Genomic DNA, 17,531 nt, shown 5'->3' with positions numbered 1-17,531 from the left:
TCAAATTTCTTAAAATTCATTGGACTAACTAAGATTTATATTTTAATTATTGATAAGTCTTAACTAATAATTGATATTTTTCTACATGCAGCGAATTACTAATAATTTTCTCCAATGAATTGACATTTTCTTTTGTGAAGTATATAAATATATGTTAGAAGTTCTCCTATATAGACACCCGCAACTTAATAACTTGTGCACTCCATTTTTTAGGTGTTCTCAAAAATGATTCAACAAGTGAGGCCCACTAATTTGAGACTTATTTATTCAAAAAATAACAGAGGTGTTCTCAAAAGTAAGTCAACAAGTGAGATACACTAATTTGAGACTTACTTATTCAAAAAATAATAGAGTGCACAAGTTATTAAGTTGCAGGTGTCCACACTTGAGAATTTATGTATGTTGTATGTATATACACATAATAATTCTCTAATAAGGACAAAAGATAAGGAAATAAAATAAGGACAACTTTTTTGACTATTGATCTAACTGAAATGATAAGTGGGGCCAATGCTTTGGATCATACATGTTTTAAATTAATGGTAAAAACATGTGTCTGTTGGGATTATGACTTAAAAACATACCATGTATGATGACAGTTCTGAAATTTATGGTTAAGCATTTTAATGTTGCATTTGTGTTTTAAATGTTTTATTTAATATTTCATTTATGTATGAATGTTCTATCAACGTCTAGGGATGTTATTTATAGTAATCTTGGATACTCATATACACTTTATGTGTGAGTATAGATAGACACAAGATTCACTATTACATCCAAAATAAATTAGTCACAACCAGATTAACAAAGCTAGGCACTTTGTTGATATAAGTTGTAGTACACGGAGATCTCCAAATAAGAGAGTTGTTTGCCTTGACTACTCAAGAGGATTCTCGGATTGGTGCACTAGTGTATGTAAGACAACATACATTGATGGACTTACATAGGAAAGAACAACCAGAAAAGTACTATCAATGAGTTGTTTATCCTATAGCTATGGGAGTATAATATCTCTTAAGCTTGAGTAGGTCAATGCTTTCACACTTATAGCGTGTGCGTTTTGATTCATCAATGAGTGAGACACGCATTATTTTTGATATACTCGATGGATTGGATGTATGCCACTAGGGTGTGGGAGCACACCTACAATATAATCATTCATGTACTTTCTGGTTACGGAAGTGTAAGCACCCACCTGAGAGGTTCAAATTAATCTACCCAGAAACTGTGCACAATGATCCTTATGGATCAAACGTTGATATTTAGATTGATCGACGGGTCAATCTAATACGCCTAGTGGATAGTTACAAATGAACCGAGAGCTCAGGGGAAATATGGACTTTGGAGTGTTTGATAGTACATAAACTCTCACTCCAACTTACCAGGTGTTGCATGGAGGATATATTAGTGCACATCTCATAGGTTAGGGAAAAGTTTCTAATAAGAAAAGCCTCGATGTAAAAATCGTACATCTCTGGGAGTTCATCCATAGTTCAGGTGGTGTCCAACGAATATTGGATTGAAATATTATTCCTAGTCATAGGGCTTGGTGGTAAAAAATAATATTTCGAGAGTCGAGATTTGTATGTCCTGCGGAGTCCCCTTGGTAGCCCCATTTTTGTCTCTCGTCCTATTAAAGGAAGATCGGCAAGTTTCACCATATCACAATGGTTATTGAGATATTTACAAGAATAGAATTTGTATAACAAATAGATATAATTTTATTGGGTTTTGGTTTTCCAAAGATAACCCTAGGATAAAATTATTTTTGTTAAGATATACAAAATTATTGTAAGCGTATTTATGATAAAATAATAAGTCTCAGAATTTTGGTTGAGATTGTAGAATAAATATTTTACATAATCGAAATTAAAGTCAAGAATGGACCAAGGATCGAAATAATATTTGAAACTTGAATTCTTGAAGGATTAGGCCAAGCAAGGTCCGAACATGGCCGGCCCATTAAGGAAGCAAAGTTGGCGCCGATTATATCTTGTATTGATTATCGGTTTCTTAGCTTCCTAATTCCAATATAATTGAAAACAACAAAGTTTAATGAACCAGTTTTGTTCTTCTCCTAGTTCCAATAGAATTGGAAAAACCTAAGACTAACGAGACTCATTAATATTAAATCATATGTATATATCACTCTCTTGGTGATTTAGGTCACGACTTTGAGAAGCTCAAAAGAGGCACCACTGCCCAATTAAAACAAAAGGAGAGAAGACCACTAGTGCCTGTGCCGCACTAAACCAGAGTGGCCTAGTGGTATCTTCTCAAGGTGGTCATGAGGCAATTCCCAAAGATTGCCGTGTGTTTAGTTGTTTTGGTTCACCACCAATTGGTGATTTTTGTTTCGCTCATTCGCAAAGAGATTAAGGGGAATATCAAGGAAACAACGTAGGCATTCCAAGTTAGTAGAGATCAAGACGGTGGTTCATGCGTTCAAGAAAATAAGAAAACGTAGGACCTCGGTATTGAAGAGGTTGGTAGTTTTCTAAACCTTCTTGATGCCATGTTTGTGTGATTAGATCTAGATTTAATATTGTTTAGATATAAACCTAGAAACATGCTAGGATTATTTACAAACGATTAAAACTTGATCTAATATATTTGTATACATGTTATAATATTATTTGTAACAAAATAAACTTTTAAAAGCATGTTAGGCAACATAGCTAGGGTCGTGGGGTACATATGAGTTGTAGGGCATCGTTCGTCAAATTTTTTATTTATACCTATGCTAAAACGATCCTAGAAAGCTTTCGCTGCTTGTCTAAATTAGTTTTAGCAACCAACAATGTCCTTATTTTATATTCTAACTTTGTGTCTTTATTGGGGAATTATATACATAAATACATATATATATAATGTTCTCCAATGAATTGTCATTTTCTTTTGTGAAGTAATGAGAATATAAATGTGTGAATGGGTGGAGCTATTCATGAGTTATTTGTCGACAATCTGTTAAGGACTACTCATGTTCGGCCGATTTAATAAACGAGTCGAATTTGAGTCGATGTTCGTTTACGATATGAGAGAGTTTCAGCTTGTTATGTAATTCGTGCGAGTGTATAAATCAAACAAGTAATAAGGAATGAGTCTGTTAACATATATACATAATTTCAGTTGCTAACCATCAACAACGTATTTTTTTGGAGGAAAATATCTCGTAGTAATAACTCCGGAGTTAAGCGTGTTTCTGCGAGACCACTGCTGGGATGGGTGACGTTCTGGGAAGGCAAAGTCATGCGAGCCCGATGTATCATTTGGGAACTGGATAACCCAAAGCAGACAATATTGTTGATGTGTATATGGGCTGAAAATTATAATATGGTATCGGAGCCGTGCGAGAGTTATTGGGATGGGTGATCTCATGGGAAGGCAAATCTGTGCGGGTTCGATGTATCCTTTGAGAGCCATACAACCTATTGGGCATTTCGGATGTCCTTATGGTCGGACCACCCAAGGGCCTTTCGGATGTTCAATGGACGGACCACCCACAAGTAATCCTAACCTGCTACCTACTGGTATAGTCAGTCCAGCAGTGTAGAGGAGTGTTAACATATATAGATAATTTCAATTTCTAACCATCAACAATGCGTTTTCTTTGAGGAAAACATCTCATAGTAACTCTGCAGTTAAGCGTGCTTCTGTGAGAGCACTATTAGGATGGGTAACCTCTTGGGTAGGCAAAGCTGTACGGGCCCGATATTACCTTCGGGAATCAAATAACCCAAAACGGACAATACACAAACATTGAAGAACTAGATTTTTTTCAAGAAAATCTATGTTGACCAAGTAAACATGACAAAATGAAAATTATTTACTAAAATTATATACTAGCTAGCTTTCTAAAATAAACAATATTAAGTAATCATGGGTTGGCGTAGACCTAGTGGTAGCAATATTACATTATTACGTGTAGCTCGGTATTTTCCAATTTACAATGTAGAAATTGATATACGCAATTATTATGTGCATATCCTATGAATATACAATCACGGTGACTCTTGGGAAATTTACAGAACTATCCTCCCCACTGGTTGTTGTTTCATATGTCATTTCTGTTTGTAGTCAAACAAATTTAATTATACAAAATATAAATACAAAATCAATCTTAAGAGTGTGTTTGGATTGAGGGATTTGGAGGGAAGGGAAAGGAAGAGAAATAGAGTTTCCTTCCAATTCTCTTGTTTGGATAGTTTGTTAAAAATTAAGGGGATGAATTTGAGGGGATTTGGGAGAAAGATTTCATTAAATTTTTGTTAAAATTCTTTCTCTCCAAAATGGAGTCATTTGGAGGGGAGGGATTACTAATTAAATCATTTGTAAGTTAAATATCTATTTTACCCTTGTACATAATATTTTAACATAAAAATATGGATAAATTAGTAAATTAAACAAATTTTCTTTCCTTCTTCTTTTTATCTATCCAAACATGAGAGAGGGAAAAATAGTCCTCCTTCCCCTCCCTTCCCTTCTCTCCCCCTCCCCTCCCTTCCCTTCCCTTCCCTCCAAATCTCTCAATCCAAACACACTCTAAGAATGTTGAATTATATAAGTAATAATGGTGGGGCTTAATAGAATTGTATAATGAATTTACTAAACCAACTATTGTTTTGTATCACATACAATATAACAATAGAAATGAAAAGAAAATCAAACAAGAATTGTATAGGAATAAAAACCTATTTGTAGGAAATCGAATCAAGTACACGTAAATGATTGAGTACAACATTGAACATTGTCTCCTTAAGATTGATTTATCCCCACAATTACTTCTGGTAATCGAACAACAATCTCCCAGGATAAAATGATATCTCCTACACGAGAAATGAAGCACCACTTCTTGTGTCTCTAGTGGAGCCACAATCTCTCAGGATAAAATGATCTCTCCCATACAAGAATTGAAGCATCAATTATTGTGTCTCTAACGGGAACAACAATGACAATATTTTTCTTATATATGCAAATGTAGTGTACATGTATGTAAAACTTCTGTATCCTCTTCTATATGTCTAATGTCTCTCAAATGCACATGAAAACAAGTATTTATAGGGTTGTTGATGAACCAACATGTATATTGTTCATAATTTTCTTGTGGCAAAAAAATTCTGTCAAAAGGTGTCTATTGACAAAGTCGCTCAAGCGACTTTCCATTCACATCTATTACGTATATGATTTAGTGAATGCTTGACTTTACTGTTAACATAAAACCTTTTAAAATTAAGTTTATACACATGATTTCCATGAATTAGAATTGTTTTTAGGATGTACGCACACTTTACCCTCACAAAATATGTGGAGAGATTGTTTTTAAGAGTTGAATTTATGATATCTAAGTTGCACCCCTATAACTTTATTACTAGGCCACATGTTCGTATGTACCGATTCTTGTTAAATAAAAAGAAAAGCTAACCAAAAAATAAAAAACTAGTGTGTTGTTTGGTATCACTTCAAAAACTAAGGTGTTGTCCCGGCCCAGGACTGACTTGGCCCTGAATCTTGGCCAGGGACTAACTTGGCCCAACCCGATATCTACCCTGACCCGTAGTCCATTCTGGAATCAACTTGAGCTCGAAACCCGACCTGGGCCCGTGGCCCGGCCAGCTCAGGCCCGAAGCCCGACTTGAGACAGACACAGGCTCGAAATTCGACCCAAGACAGACCCACGTCCAAAGCCCGTGTCAAACCCAACCCGAAAATGAGAGAAGGGTCAATATGCATGTCGTTTGAGAAAGAAATGAGGTCATCATGTGTGTGGTGTTTTAAAAACTTGTTTTTTGTGTTTTGAAAACTTTGAAAATCAGTTGTAGGTTTCCATAGAAACGAAAACAAAAAATAAAAACAAACACATATTTTTATTTTTGTTTTTTTTTTTGAAAACAAAAAAAAAAACAGAAAATGGTAATGATACCAAACAATTTTTTTTTTTTCTTGCATTATTCACCGTCTTTAGGATGCTGGACAAATCATTCCAGTTGATGATTTTTTTTTATTCACCTTTTTAATCTCTATTTTAAGTTTCACCTGAAAATCAAATTGTTGGTTAGTTATACAATTGAGGGCGGCAAAAACACCTATTAATCGGTTTGGAATTCAATTTGCGGATTCAAATTCTATATGACATGTTTTTTTTTTGAAACGGATTCTACATGACATGTTAAAGGTAGTTGAGCAAGTGAAGATTACAAGAGTACGAGTAATAATATGACCTCATTTTACCTCAAAATCTATGTGTTATGTTGAATAACCATCGATTATAAATACACATGTATGACATACTTAACATTTAACACTTCATATTAATTGAGGATAAAATTGATGTAATTTTTATGAGATCTCAAATATTATTCTATAAACATATCTCTAGGCATCTAGCAATTTATGCGAAGTCAAAAATACGTCATTATCTTATTATAGAAAAGGATGAAAATATTAATTTGGGTAATTAGGAATTTACGAGGGAAACTCAAATAACCTCTGATAGAAATGATTACTTATGAAAAGTAGTAAGGATTAATCTTTAGAAAAGCCGGAGGTGGAAAAAGTGTCACTAATCAGGCTTAGTTGGTATTAGCAAAATAAAAGTTACTTTTGTCCAGTGAAACTCATCATACTCTTTAACTTTTACCTCATACGTGTATCATTACTCCATATAATATATATATATATATTGAGAGAGATGATGTAGGCTCACGTGTATAGAGGTCTGGCCTGCAAAATTACACAGCACAGTATGATGAATAATGACAGTTTGTTTTCTTATGTAGAGAAGGATGTTCTTTTGTTCCTGTCCAATTGTGAATTTGTGATGTGTGTGGGGACTTCAATTTTCCAAAGCAATTTGTGTGTTTGGTTTGGTCAGCCCCAAAGACCTCTCTCTCTCTCTCTCTGCTTCTGTAGAGAGAGAGAGCGTTATAAACAAGACTTACCTGCTCAAGGTGGTGGGGGGTCAAATGCAACTACAAAACATGAAAAAGCCTTAAAGAAAGCTGATTGCAGAAAGCAATAGCTTTTTCTTCCTCTCAAAATACACTATTTCTTTCTTTCTATCAGAAAAGCTGAAATCCACTAACTCAAAAACTTCACCACCACCACTAAATAGTACTACTGATTAGTTTTCATCAAAACCCACCAATGCTAGACAACAAAGCTACTACTCCTCCATCTTCTTCTTTTGTACAGAACGATCTCTCCAACAAAAGAAAGAGAAAACCAGCAGGCACACCAGGTGTTTGATCAAATTCCCCTTTTACATATTACCTTAATTGAATTGATTGATTTTTCTTGTTTTTACTTTTTCGTGTGAATTCTGATAAAATATTTATGTTTACGTACATGTAGATCCAGATGCAGAAGTTGTTTCCTTATCTCCCAGGACATTATTGGAGTCAGACAGGTATGTGTGCGAGATCTGCAATCAAGGTTTCCAGAGAGACCAGAACCTGCAAATGCATAGAAGGCGACACAAGGTGCCATGGAAGTTGTTGAAAAGAGAGACGCAAGAAGTGAAGAAGAGAGTTTATGTGTGCCCTGAACCAAGCTGCTTGCACCATGACCCCTGTCATGCTTTAGGAGATCTGGTTGGGATTAAGAAACACTTTAGGAGGAAACACAGCAATCACAAACAGTGGGTCTGTGAGAGATGCTCTAAAGGTTATTCTGTTCAATCTGACTACAAAGCCCATCTCAAGACCTGTGGCACCAGAGGGCATTCTTGTGATTGTGGCCGCGTCTTTTCCAGGTTAATTAATTTTGATTTGATGATCTAATTGTTTCTTCAGTGAATCCTAAAACCCTATTCACACAAACACCAAATTTTTAATGGGTGTTTTGCTTTTCATCTTCAAAAAAGAAAAAAAAAATGATTATAAATTCAAGAAAGCTAGCTTTTCATATGTATACATATATACACCAATCTAAAGTCACATATTCAATTCTTGAAAATAGTGAGAACATCCTATTTGTTTCAGATCTTACCAACTGAAAGAGCCTTATGTACGGGAGTGACTAACATGTGACTCAGTAGTAGAGTTGTAAGGGTGCAAATTAGATACAAGTTTAATTCCTGAAAACAGCATTCTCACATATTATTTGGGATAAAATTTACGTACATTTTTTGCTCCCGCCACCTGCAGAAGTCTTATGTACAGAGTTGTTTACTTTTTTTTTTTTATTGTAAACAACATGACCTCATGTTTCCTTTGGTCATTAGCATACACAGAAACTCGTAGCAACTTTGTAGTTTAATTAATTATCGATATAATATAATAAACAAAGTCGCATAATCCATGCTAGAGATGTACTTAAATCAATTTTATATTGTGTTTCTTGGTGACCCTGCATGAACAGAACTAATTGATTTTGTTTGAACTATTAATTCTAATTATTAATAATTTAATTTCTTCCAGGGTTGAGAGTTTCATTGAACACCAAGATACTTGCACTTTGAGGAGGGTGCAACCAGATCAATTACGGGCATTGCAGCCAGCGTGCTCATTCCGAACAGCTTCAAGCACTAGCCCTTCGAGCGAGGCCAACTTCCACATAGCTCCATCGCCATCTCTACCAACACCAACACCAACTGAGCAGAACAATAATATTAATGCTTCTGCTTCTGAGCATAATTTTGAACTTCAGCTCCTACCCTCATCAATCGCAAACACTCCGGATGAAAATTTTACAACTAATTTGAAGCTCTCAATCGGATTGTCAAGCCAAGGGGGGGACTTGAACAAGTCAAATTTTGATAAAGATGCATTTGAATGCACAATGGAAGTAACAAGACTGAAGGGTTTTGCAAGTGAGCAGCTAAAGCTGGCCGTGGCGGAGAAGGCATACGCCGAAGAGGCAAGACAAGAAGCGAAAAGACAAATAGAGATGGCTGAGCTTGAATTTGCAAATGCGAAGAGAATAAGACATCAAGCTCAGGCTGAAGTTGAAAAGGCTCATCTTTTAAGAGAGCAAGCAACCAAGAAGATTAGTTCAACTATCATGCAAATCACTTGCCAATCTTGCAAGAATCAATTTCAAGCATCAATGTCTCCGGCCGATGAGACCTCGCTCGCCACAAGCTACATGTCTTCAGCCACAACAGAAGGAGAGGGAGAATGATGATGAAAAACTCATAATACAACCATACTTGTCAAAAAATTTATCCTTTTCTTTTCTTTTGGAATTCTGGGTTTCAATTTTCTGTGTTCTTACCATAGTTGGGGGTGCTGATTATTTTGAGTATTTGTTAAAGTGATTGTATTCATTTAATGTATCATCATCATCATCATCATCATTTGTTTGGAAGAAAAACACAAATGCCATAATTGTTTTATTTTCGGGAACTGCACAGGAGTACACTGTGAAATTATGCACAGGGTATTTTTGTCCGTTTTGGGTGTTTTTATCCAAGTCTTGAGATTTTTTTTACCCGCGAAACTTAATACACGGCATTCTCTCATCATCATTATTGTTTCAAACAAAATATGCAATAATAATGAGAAACAAAGCAAATTCACTACTGATTTGAAACACCATTTGAGTCTGTCAACAGTTCACACCGAATTTTTTATTTTTATTTTTTAAAAACGGGGGAGGGAAATTCGAACCCTGATCATCAGGGTGATACATACCATCTTTACCAATTCAACTAGTGACTCATATGTATAGTTTACACTAACCTAAGCATGCATGCATGGAAACTATGCATGGATAACTTAATGGTATGTATGAATAACGAATCTATGTGTGTGTCTGTGTGCGGTTGGAGAATATAATGTGCATATTTTGGGACCATTTTTTTGCAGAAAAATGGGAAGGAACCATTGAAAGGAAGCGGAAGCTGAAGCTGACCCATCCTTGCAAACCACTTTTCAAGGTAAAGGGGACAGAGGGAGAGAGAAGAAAGGACGGGGAAATGTCATCTTCAGTTGCATTTGGTGTCCCCATATTAAAGGCCTTAATTTAAAGGCTATGTTTTTCAGTGCCACAGTTCAAATGATTTTAGGCAGCCACTCGTCCCACTCAAACTTAATACCACACACACTCTTGTACACATCTCTCCCTCACACGCGCGCGCACGCACATGGGAATCAAAGAGTGAGAGAGGTTGCAGAGAGAGTTCGTTCGGGGTAAATAAAAGAAGAAATTCACAAAAAAAACCCAATCAGTTTCAATCAATCAAGAATTGAACAATATCAAAAAGAAAAAAATCTCCAATTGTTATTATAATTCTCAAAAACCATCAAACAGTCTCAATAGCCTATTTACATTAGTGTTAAAGACCCAATCCTTTGGTAACCCTAATTAACTTATAAATGTCCTAATAAAAAAAAGATACTTGACTCCTAAACATAATACCCTAAAAGATACTATGTGACTTTTAATAAGAAAATAATAAAACTAAAATATGACATTTTTTAACGCATATGGATCCAAATCCCTTATCGATCCCAATCCAAATAGAACTCATTCGGGCCTGTTTGCTTTATAAGTCCCATCAACCTGCAATATCACAACATAAGACAAACTCCCTATGTCTTAAATAAGACTTTCAACACTTGAGTGCCTGCACAACAACATAAAACTCCAATTCATAAGTTGAATAGTTAAGCTTACTGCTATTTAATTTCTCGTTAAAGAAAGTGATGGATATCTTCTCCTAACTAACACCCCCCCCCCCCCCCATGCCAACTTTTGAAGTATGGCAATGTCGCTCAAAAGATTTAGGGAAATTTGAAATTGGAGCAATACTAAGCTTCGATTTGATTAACTCAAACGCTTGAGTTATTGATGTAGTCACAAAATTTCGTATGGCTGCACGGGATCACCTTACAACGAGCCCGAGCTCAACGTAGTCGTTCCTCAAGCCTCTTTAGCATCTAAGCCCATACAGAGGCCCACATAAAACTCTCGAAGTCCGATCCATGGACTTCTCAGTCACGTGACCATACAATGACTCTGACGTCGCATCTAACACTAATGACAAACGTCATGTCTGACTCCAACTCTACTATTTGCAGGACGTCATTGCCTAACAAGACTTTCTCATCTTCACAGAGGCTCCACTACCATGGAGGCACGAAGCCGACCCTCAAACATTCCATTTATGGAAGAATACACGATTCAGTTCACACCTATATTCTTGGACGTGATAGGTAACGTATCCTCAGGTATGGTCTTTTAACCATATGATATCAGTTCATTTATGGTTACTCACTTTGATCCTTCACTCCATGGCCAACATGTGTCCAACCCCCATCATTTCACATGCCCTGACACTTCCATCCTGATTTTCTCCTACCAACCCTAACACATCCACATACTTGACTTTTACACGCATATGCCCTGGTTTTACCAAAAAGGACGGGGGTTGGTGACACGAATCTCAAAACAAACCTCACTTTTATACAAATACCTTTCTCGATTCTGCGGAAGTCAGTCAGTTATGAGTGGACACCAAAGTGTGAAGACACGCTACAAAAGTTAAATGTTTATCTCACTTCTCCTCCATTGTTGTCAAAGCTGAAGACAGAGGAACAATTATTCATCTATCTTGTCGTTTCCGAAGTGGTAGACAGTGCAATGTTGGTCCAAGAAGAAGAGAAAAAGTAACTCCCAATGTACTATGTCAAAAAGAGTCTCTTAGACGTTGAAACCTATTACAGTCAGCTCAAAATGTTGGCGCAAGCTCTGGTAGTGGCAGCCAGAAAGCTGAGGCCCTATTTCCAATGCCACTCAATTGTCGTGGTTACGAACTTCCTGCTAAGGAACATCCTACTTAAACCTGAACTCTTTGGTAGAATTATCAAGTGGACGATAGAGCTCGGTGAATATGATATTTCGTATCAGTCCATGACAGCGATAGAGTCACAGGTTTTGGTAGATTTTGTGGCAGATTTTGCTCTAATAGTTCAAGATGAGGCTGATAAAGAATTGCTTTGCATGATAGAGCAAGCTCCCCACGCTTGGACTTTGTATGTAGATGGCTCCAGCAATGTCAAAGTCAATAGATTGGGGATTGTTTTGATTTCCACTGAAGGAAGTATCAAACAAATGGCTATAGGTGCGGTTTCCATGCAACCCAACAATGAAGCATAGTACGAAACTTTAGTCATAAGCATGATGTTTCCTAAAGAACATGGAGTGACAAACCTGAAGGTTCATTCGGATTCACAGTTGATAGTGAACTAGTCGCTGGGCTCTTACCAGGCTAAAGACCCAATGATGACTCCTTATTTGTTTTGGTGAAGGAATTACAATTGGCATTCGGAGAGTTGTCTATAACTCAGATTCCGCGTGCAGAAAATTTATATGCAGATGCACTAGTCAATCTTGGGTCGTCAATCCAGACCACTCAAGGACAATCCGTTCCTTTAGTATACCTGAAATGGCCATCCATTCAGAAGAGGAAGAATTAGAAGAGTTTAGCAGCATCGAAGTTTTCCTAGTATATACAAGCCACCTCACATGGATGACCCAATTTGTCTAGTATATTAATGAAGGAATCCTACCTGAAGATAGGAATGAGGCAAGGCGCTTGGTGGCAAAGGTAGCGTGATTCACAGTGTATGATGGTCGGGTATACAAGAAGTCTTTCTTGGGCCCTCTGTTGCGTTGTGTGGATCCGAAACAGACCCAATATGTCCTTGCTGAATTATATGAAAGAGAATGCAATAACCACTTGCGGGGAAAAAGCCTGACGCATCATTCTTTGATGACTAGATACTACTGGACAAGTATGAGATCGGACTTTATTGAATATGTGAAGTGGTGTGACAAGTGCCAAAGATTTGCCCAGATACCTCATTAACTTTGAGAAAGGCTAACTCCTATCATGGCGCAATGGCTTTTCATGAATTGGGGAATGAACATTGTTGGTCCACTGCCAAAGGCGTCATGACAACGATAACACTTCTTGGCAACGACAGATTATTTTACCAAGTGGATAGAGGTTGAAGCTTACTCACAGATCAAAGATGCCGATGTTAAGACATTTGTTTGGAAAACATCATTTGCAGGTTTGGAGTACCTAAGGAGATTGTGATAGACAACAGGCCTCAGTTTTCTAGCCGTAAATTCCAGAAGAGGTGAATTTCACAACGCCAAGGCATCCTTAGTGTAATGGGCAAGCCGAAGTATCGAATAAGACATTGATCAATACTCTGGAGAAGCTCCTTAAAAAGGCTAAAGGCGCATAGGCCAACGAACTACCAGGACTGTAGTGGTCTTACAAGACTACTACTCGAACTCTAACTGGAGAAACTCCTTTCTCTCTTGCATATGGGTTAGAAGTAGTCATACTAATTGAGGCTGGCCTCCCTTCTACAAGGTTCCAGTGGGAAAACGAGCAACTACACTGGTAGAATTTGAATGATCAGTTGGATACAATCGATGAACTTAGAGACTGTGTGCTCATAAGAACAGCGGAAAGCCATGACAGAGTTTATAGGCACTTTAACAAGAATGTTCACACTAGGGCATTTAAAGAAGGAGACAAAGTGCTTCGCAAAGTTTTTGAGAAACCTAGAGAATTGAACGTAGGGAAATTAGGTCCAAAATGGGAAGGCCCTATCTGATTGTTGAAGTTCTAGGCAACGACGCCTACAAGTTGCAGAGAGAAAGCAGAGAAGCAATCCAACATCCCTGGAACGCCATCCACTTAAAGTTGTAACACTCCTAATCCTTGGCCTTTGATTTTTACATTTTGTTAAACTCTGTATGCTTTGTTTAATCCTAATGTAATTTTGTTCAATGAATATATACTGACTTAAGCATCAAAGAGTCGATGGGGATCTATCGACTACCCTTCATCATTGTTTTAGGTGCAGGTTTTATCAGGTCAAATCCTCCAAGCAATGAGATGCATAGGTGCCTCGGAGTTCGACAACGCAAGCGTGATAGTTTGGTCAGACGCCATAACAGATAAGTCCCTTTAAAGGCTTCCAATTATTAAATATTATAGTTATTTCTTGTTCGCCTGTCGTTGCAAGTTATTCTCGTTTTAACTATCAACCTCTAGACGTTGGGAATGAATCAAGGCCGATACTTGCCCTCCACTTTTAGTCCTTCTCTTTACGCATTTTTCTTCAGAACTATTAATCGTTATAAAGACACAATGACGAGATTATCCAGAAACTAAACGTTATTGGAGATACGATGGGCACTATTGTTCTTTCACACCATAAACCAGAGAAAGAAACTCACATAAAAAACCAACCTATGCCCACATCACCATAACAACGATTATCAAAGAATGAAGAACTTCTAAAAACCAAACCCCTTTTATATAGCATAGTCCCAGATTAATTCCTTCTTGGTATCCTAACGTATTTGAGAACTCAACATAAATTCACTCCGGTAACCGAGGACCCAGAATCAATTGAATTCATTATGAGCCAATTTTCTTGAAAACATATTAAATGTAGTTCAAAAAGTCTAAGATCCGCATTTATGTCAGTTAAACCCCTAATATTCGATAATAAATCCTCCTTGTAAGTAATCGATGCTCCCGAAATATTAGGAATAACTAATCCCGACGAATTAAATACAGAAATAGAAGAAACAAAAATAGGAATACATCCCTGAAAATACCCTTAAAAACCAGCATTCCTAGATTAAATCATAGAAAATGTTGCAACAACACCCTCTAAACGCTGTCTTAGTAACGCCATCGCCTTCATTTTTACTTAGCGCCATGACCCTACATTTCAAAAGTTAAAGTTGAAATTATGCATAAACGCATTTACTAAAGCTCTTTAACATCATATAGACTTAAACTAGTGGACAAGAACATAATTGGTCTTAGATCATATATAGTCATATTTAAAATTCTTTTCAAACAAAATATCCCTATGTCAATGACAAAGAATTACATCAACAACAATTCACAAGTGCCATCTCGCCTTGGCACCAATGACCCTTAATTTCGAAAGTTTAAGTTAAAATCTTGCATACACGCAGTTAATGAAACCCTAGTAACATTATTTAAACTTAAACTGGGGGACAAGACCACAATAGAACATAATAAAAAAATCTGAACTTACGAAATTGATCATAGTTCAAATTTAGTTAGGATTAAACATTCAAGCGATTGCAACCTCACCAAAATGAAAGTAAACAAACTAAAAACTAAAGCATGTTAACGTCCAAAATACCCACAACTAGATATATCGAAAAAATAAAAACTTTGAACACTGTTGAAATTCCAAAATGCTACTAACTCTTGGGCACTGGAACAACACCGCCTTCAACCTCGCTAGGAACTTCCACCTCAGCGCTTGAATTCAGCCCCCGTTGTTTCCACCTCAGTTGGTGGAAGAATCACCTCAGTAGACGGACCCACAATCTCAACTTGTTGCTCGGAAGGCTGCATCGTGACATTAACAGTTAAGGATGACACCACTTCTGCAGTTGGCTGCTTTATGGGGTCAACAGTTGGAACAGAATGTTGCCCAGCTACTATTTCAGCTGGCTCCTCCACAACATCAGCAACTGATTGCTTGGCAACTTTGACAGTTGGTTGATGTAGGGGTCAAAGTCAACCTCAGCAAATTATATGGGCTCCCGAAGCCCAACAACATAAAAACCCAACAGAGGTTAGGGCCCTGAAACCCAACAACATAAAGGCCTAACAGAGGCTAGGGCCCCGAAGCCCAACAACAAACCGATACAAGTAAGGCCGAACCAATAACTAAGGGACGAAGTCGAAGATAAGGCAGTTCCTCGTTAAATGGTAACAGCCGAAAGTACTGCAAACTATCGCAAACTCCCCCAAACTGCCATGAACTTCTCCAACTGCCACAACTGCTAGTAACTGCTCAAGAAAAGCATAAAAGGAGTTCATTAGGCCAAGAAAAGGGGACTTCGGTTGGGAAAAATTCTGACTTTCTCACTCACTCTGTAATCACATGTGATAAATAAAATGTCATATCGTTCTGCAACGTGGACCTAGGCTCAAAGCCGAACCTCGTAAAATCTCTCTGTTTTGTCTTACATTTACCAACTCACTCTCAACACAAATTCCCAACGCAAGCGTTCCTTTGCCAGGATTTGTGCATCAGACGGAACCGTCATTGGCATCAACGTCAACTCAATTTCTAAGGCCAACGGCACAATCCATGACACCATTATTTCCAATATCAACTTCATCTTCGACTATCCCGACAGTCGGTGCATGGTCAAACATAACTACAACATTGCCAGAAGTAGCGATGCAGCGAAGTGTCGACAAAAGATTGGAGGAAATGGAGTCAGCATTCTTCAGGATACCAGGCATTCCACCACCGATAAAGAAAAATCGTACTTTCCTCAAATCTCCATTTGTTCATGTCATTGCCATGGAAGAGCTTCCAAAGAAATTTATCATACCACATATCAAACCTTATGATGGTACCACTGACCCAGAAGATCATGTGGATCAGTACAGTCAGCGATTGACTTTGGTGTCGTACCCGTTCAACAAGCATGAAGCCTGTATGTGCCGAGGATTTAGTTCAACTTTGGTGGGACCTCCTTTGAAATGGTACCTTAATCTTCCAGAAGGGCAAATTGCTTCATTCGCACAATTGGCCGATGCATTCGTTGAACAATTTACAAGTAGCAGAAAAATAATTCCAACATCTGATGATTTATATCGGTTACGGCAGAAACAAGGAGAATCTCTGCGGTCATTCTTAACAAGATTCAATAAAGAGAAACTGGAGATTCCTGGATGCTTAGATGAGATTGCAATCAATGCATTCCGCATGACTCTTCTTCCTGGAAGCAAATTGTATGGAAAGCTTACTCGTTATCCATGTAAGTCATTTCAAGAAGTGCAGGCGAGAGCAAGCGTTCAAATCAAATGGGAAGAAGATGAAGGAAGACTTCCGGAACGGCCAACAGAGCAGATGAAGAAATCCGAACAACAGCAAATAAGTTCAGAGGCTCCACGTTATCCTCGCAAAGATCCCAAGCCAATTGATTTCAAGAAAAAGCCCAGATCTCCCGAATACAATTTGGTAATTCCACCAAATGAAATCTTATTAGTGTTAAAGAAAATGGGAGATGCTGTTCGATGGCCTGACAAAGTTCGTAAACCGTTAGATCAACGAGATACTTCCAAATGGTGTGAATTTCACAACGACTATGGGCATACAACAGAAGACTGTTTTACCCTAAAAAAAGAAGTAACCCAATTGTTAAAGAAAGGTTATCTTCGGGATTTACTATCTGAAAGAGGAAAAGCAACGATGGCCCAAGCCGAAAGACGAGAAGAAGAATAGAAGCCACCTCCCCCAAAGAAGACGATTAACGTGATATTCGGCGGTTCAGAAATTAGCGGAATTACACACTCATCGGCAAAGAAACATGTCAAACAGACAGAAAATTCTGAGGTATGGAATGACAAGCAGATGGTACAATTTACGAGACAAGTCATCAGTTTCATAGACGATGAAATGACAAGATTACTAAATCCGCATGATGATGCCTTGGTAATCACTTTACAAATTACCAACTGTGAAGTTAAAAGAATCATGATTGACGATGGT

General features: G+C 37.5%; 2 protein-coding genes across 2 annotated transcripts; both read left to right on the top strand.

Moving 5' to 3' along the window:
• The first annotated feature begins 6,823 nt into the window (after positions 1-6,823).
• Positions 6,824-9,338, top strand: LOC119988750 (zinc finger protein SHOOT GRAVITROPISM 5). Its single transcript, XM_038833911.1, has 3 exons — positions 6,824-7,237; positions 7,351-7,750; positions 8,418-9,338. Exons 1-3 carry the CDS (start codon positions 7,144-7,146, stop codon positions 9,118-9,120), a joined length of 1,197 nt encoding a protein of 398 aa, XP_038689839.1. The 5' UTR covers positions 6,824-7,143; the 3' UTR covers positions 9,121-9,338.
• A 6,999-nt stretch (positions 9,339-16,337) lies between these two features.
• On the top strand, positions 16,338-17,264 carry LOC119995551. The gene has a single exon (XM_038842064.1). The coding sequence runs from the start codon at positions 16,338-16,340 to the stop codon at positions 17,262-17,264; it is 927 nt and encodes a 308-aa protein (XP_038697992.1).
• Positions 17,265-17,531: the final 267 nt, after the last annotated feature.

The sequence above is a fragment of the Tripterygium wilfordii genome, chromosome 3 (genome assembly GCF_013401445.1).
Source record: "Tripterygium wilfordii isolate XIE 37 chromosome 3, ASM1340144v1, whole genome shotgun sequence".
Lineage (NCBI taxonomy): Eukaryota > Viridiplantae > Streptophyta > Magnoliopsida > Celastrales > Celastraceae > Tripterygium > Tripterygium wilfordii.
This window is presented reverse-complemented; position numbering and strand designations above follow the sequence as displayed.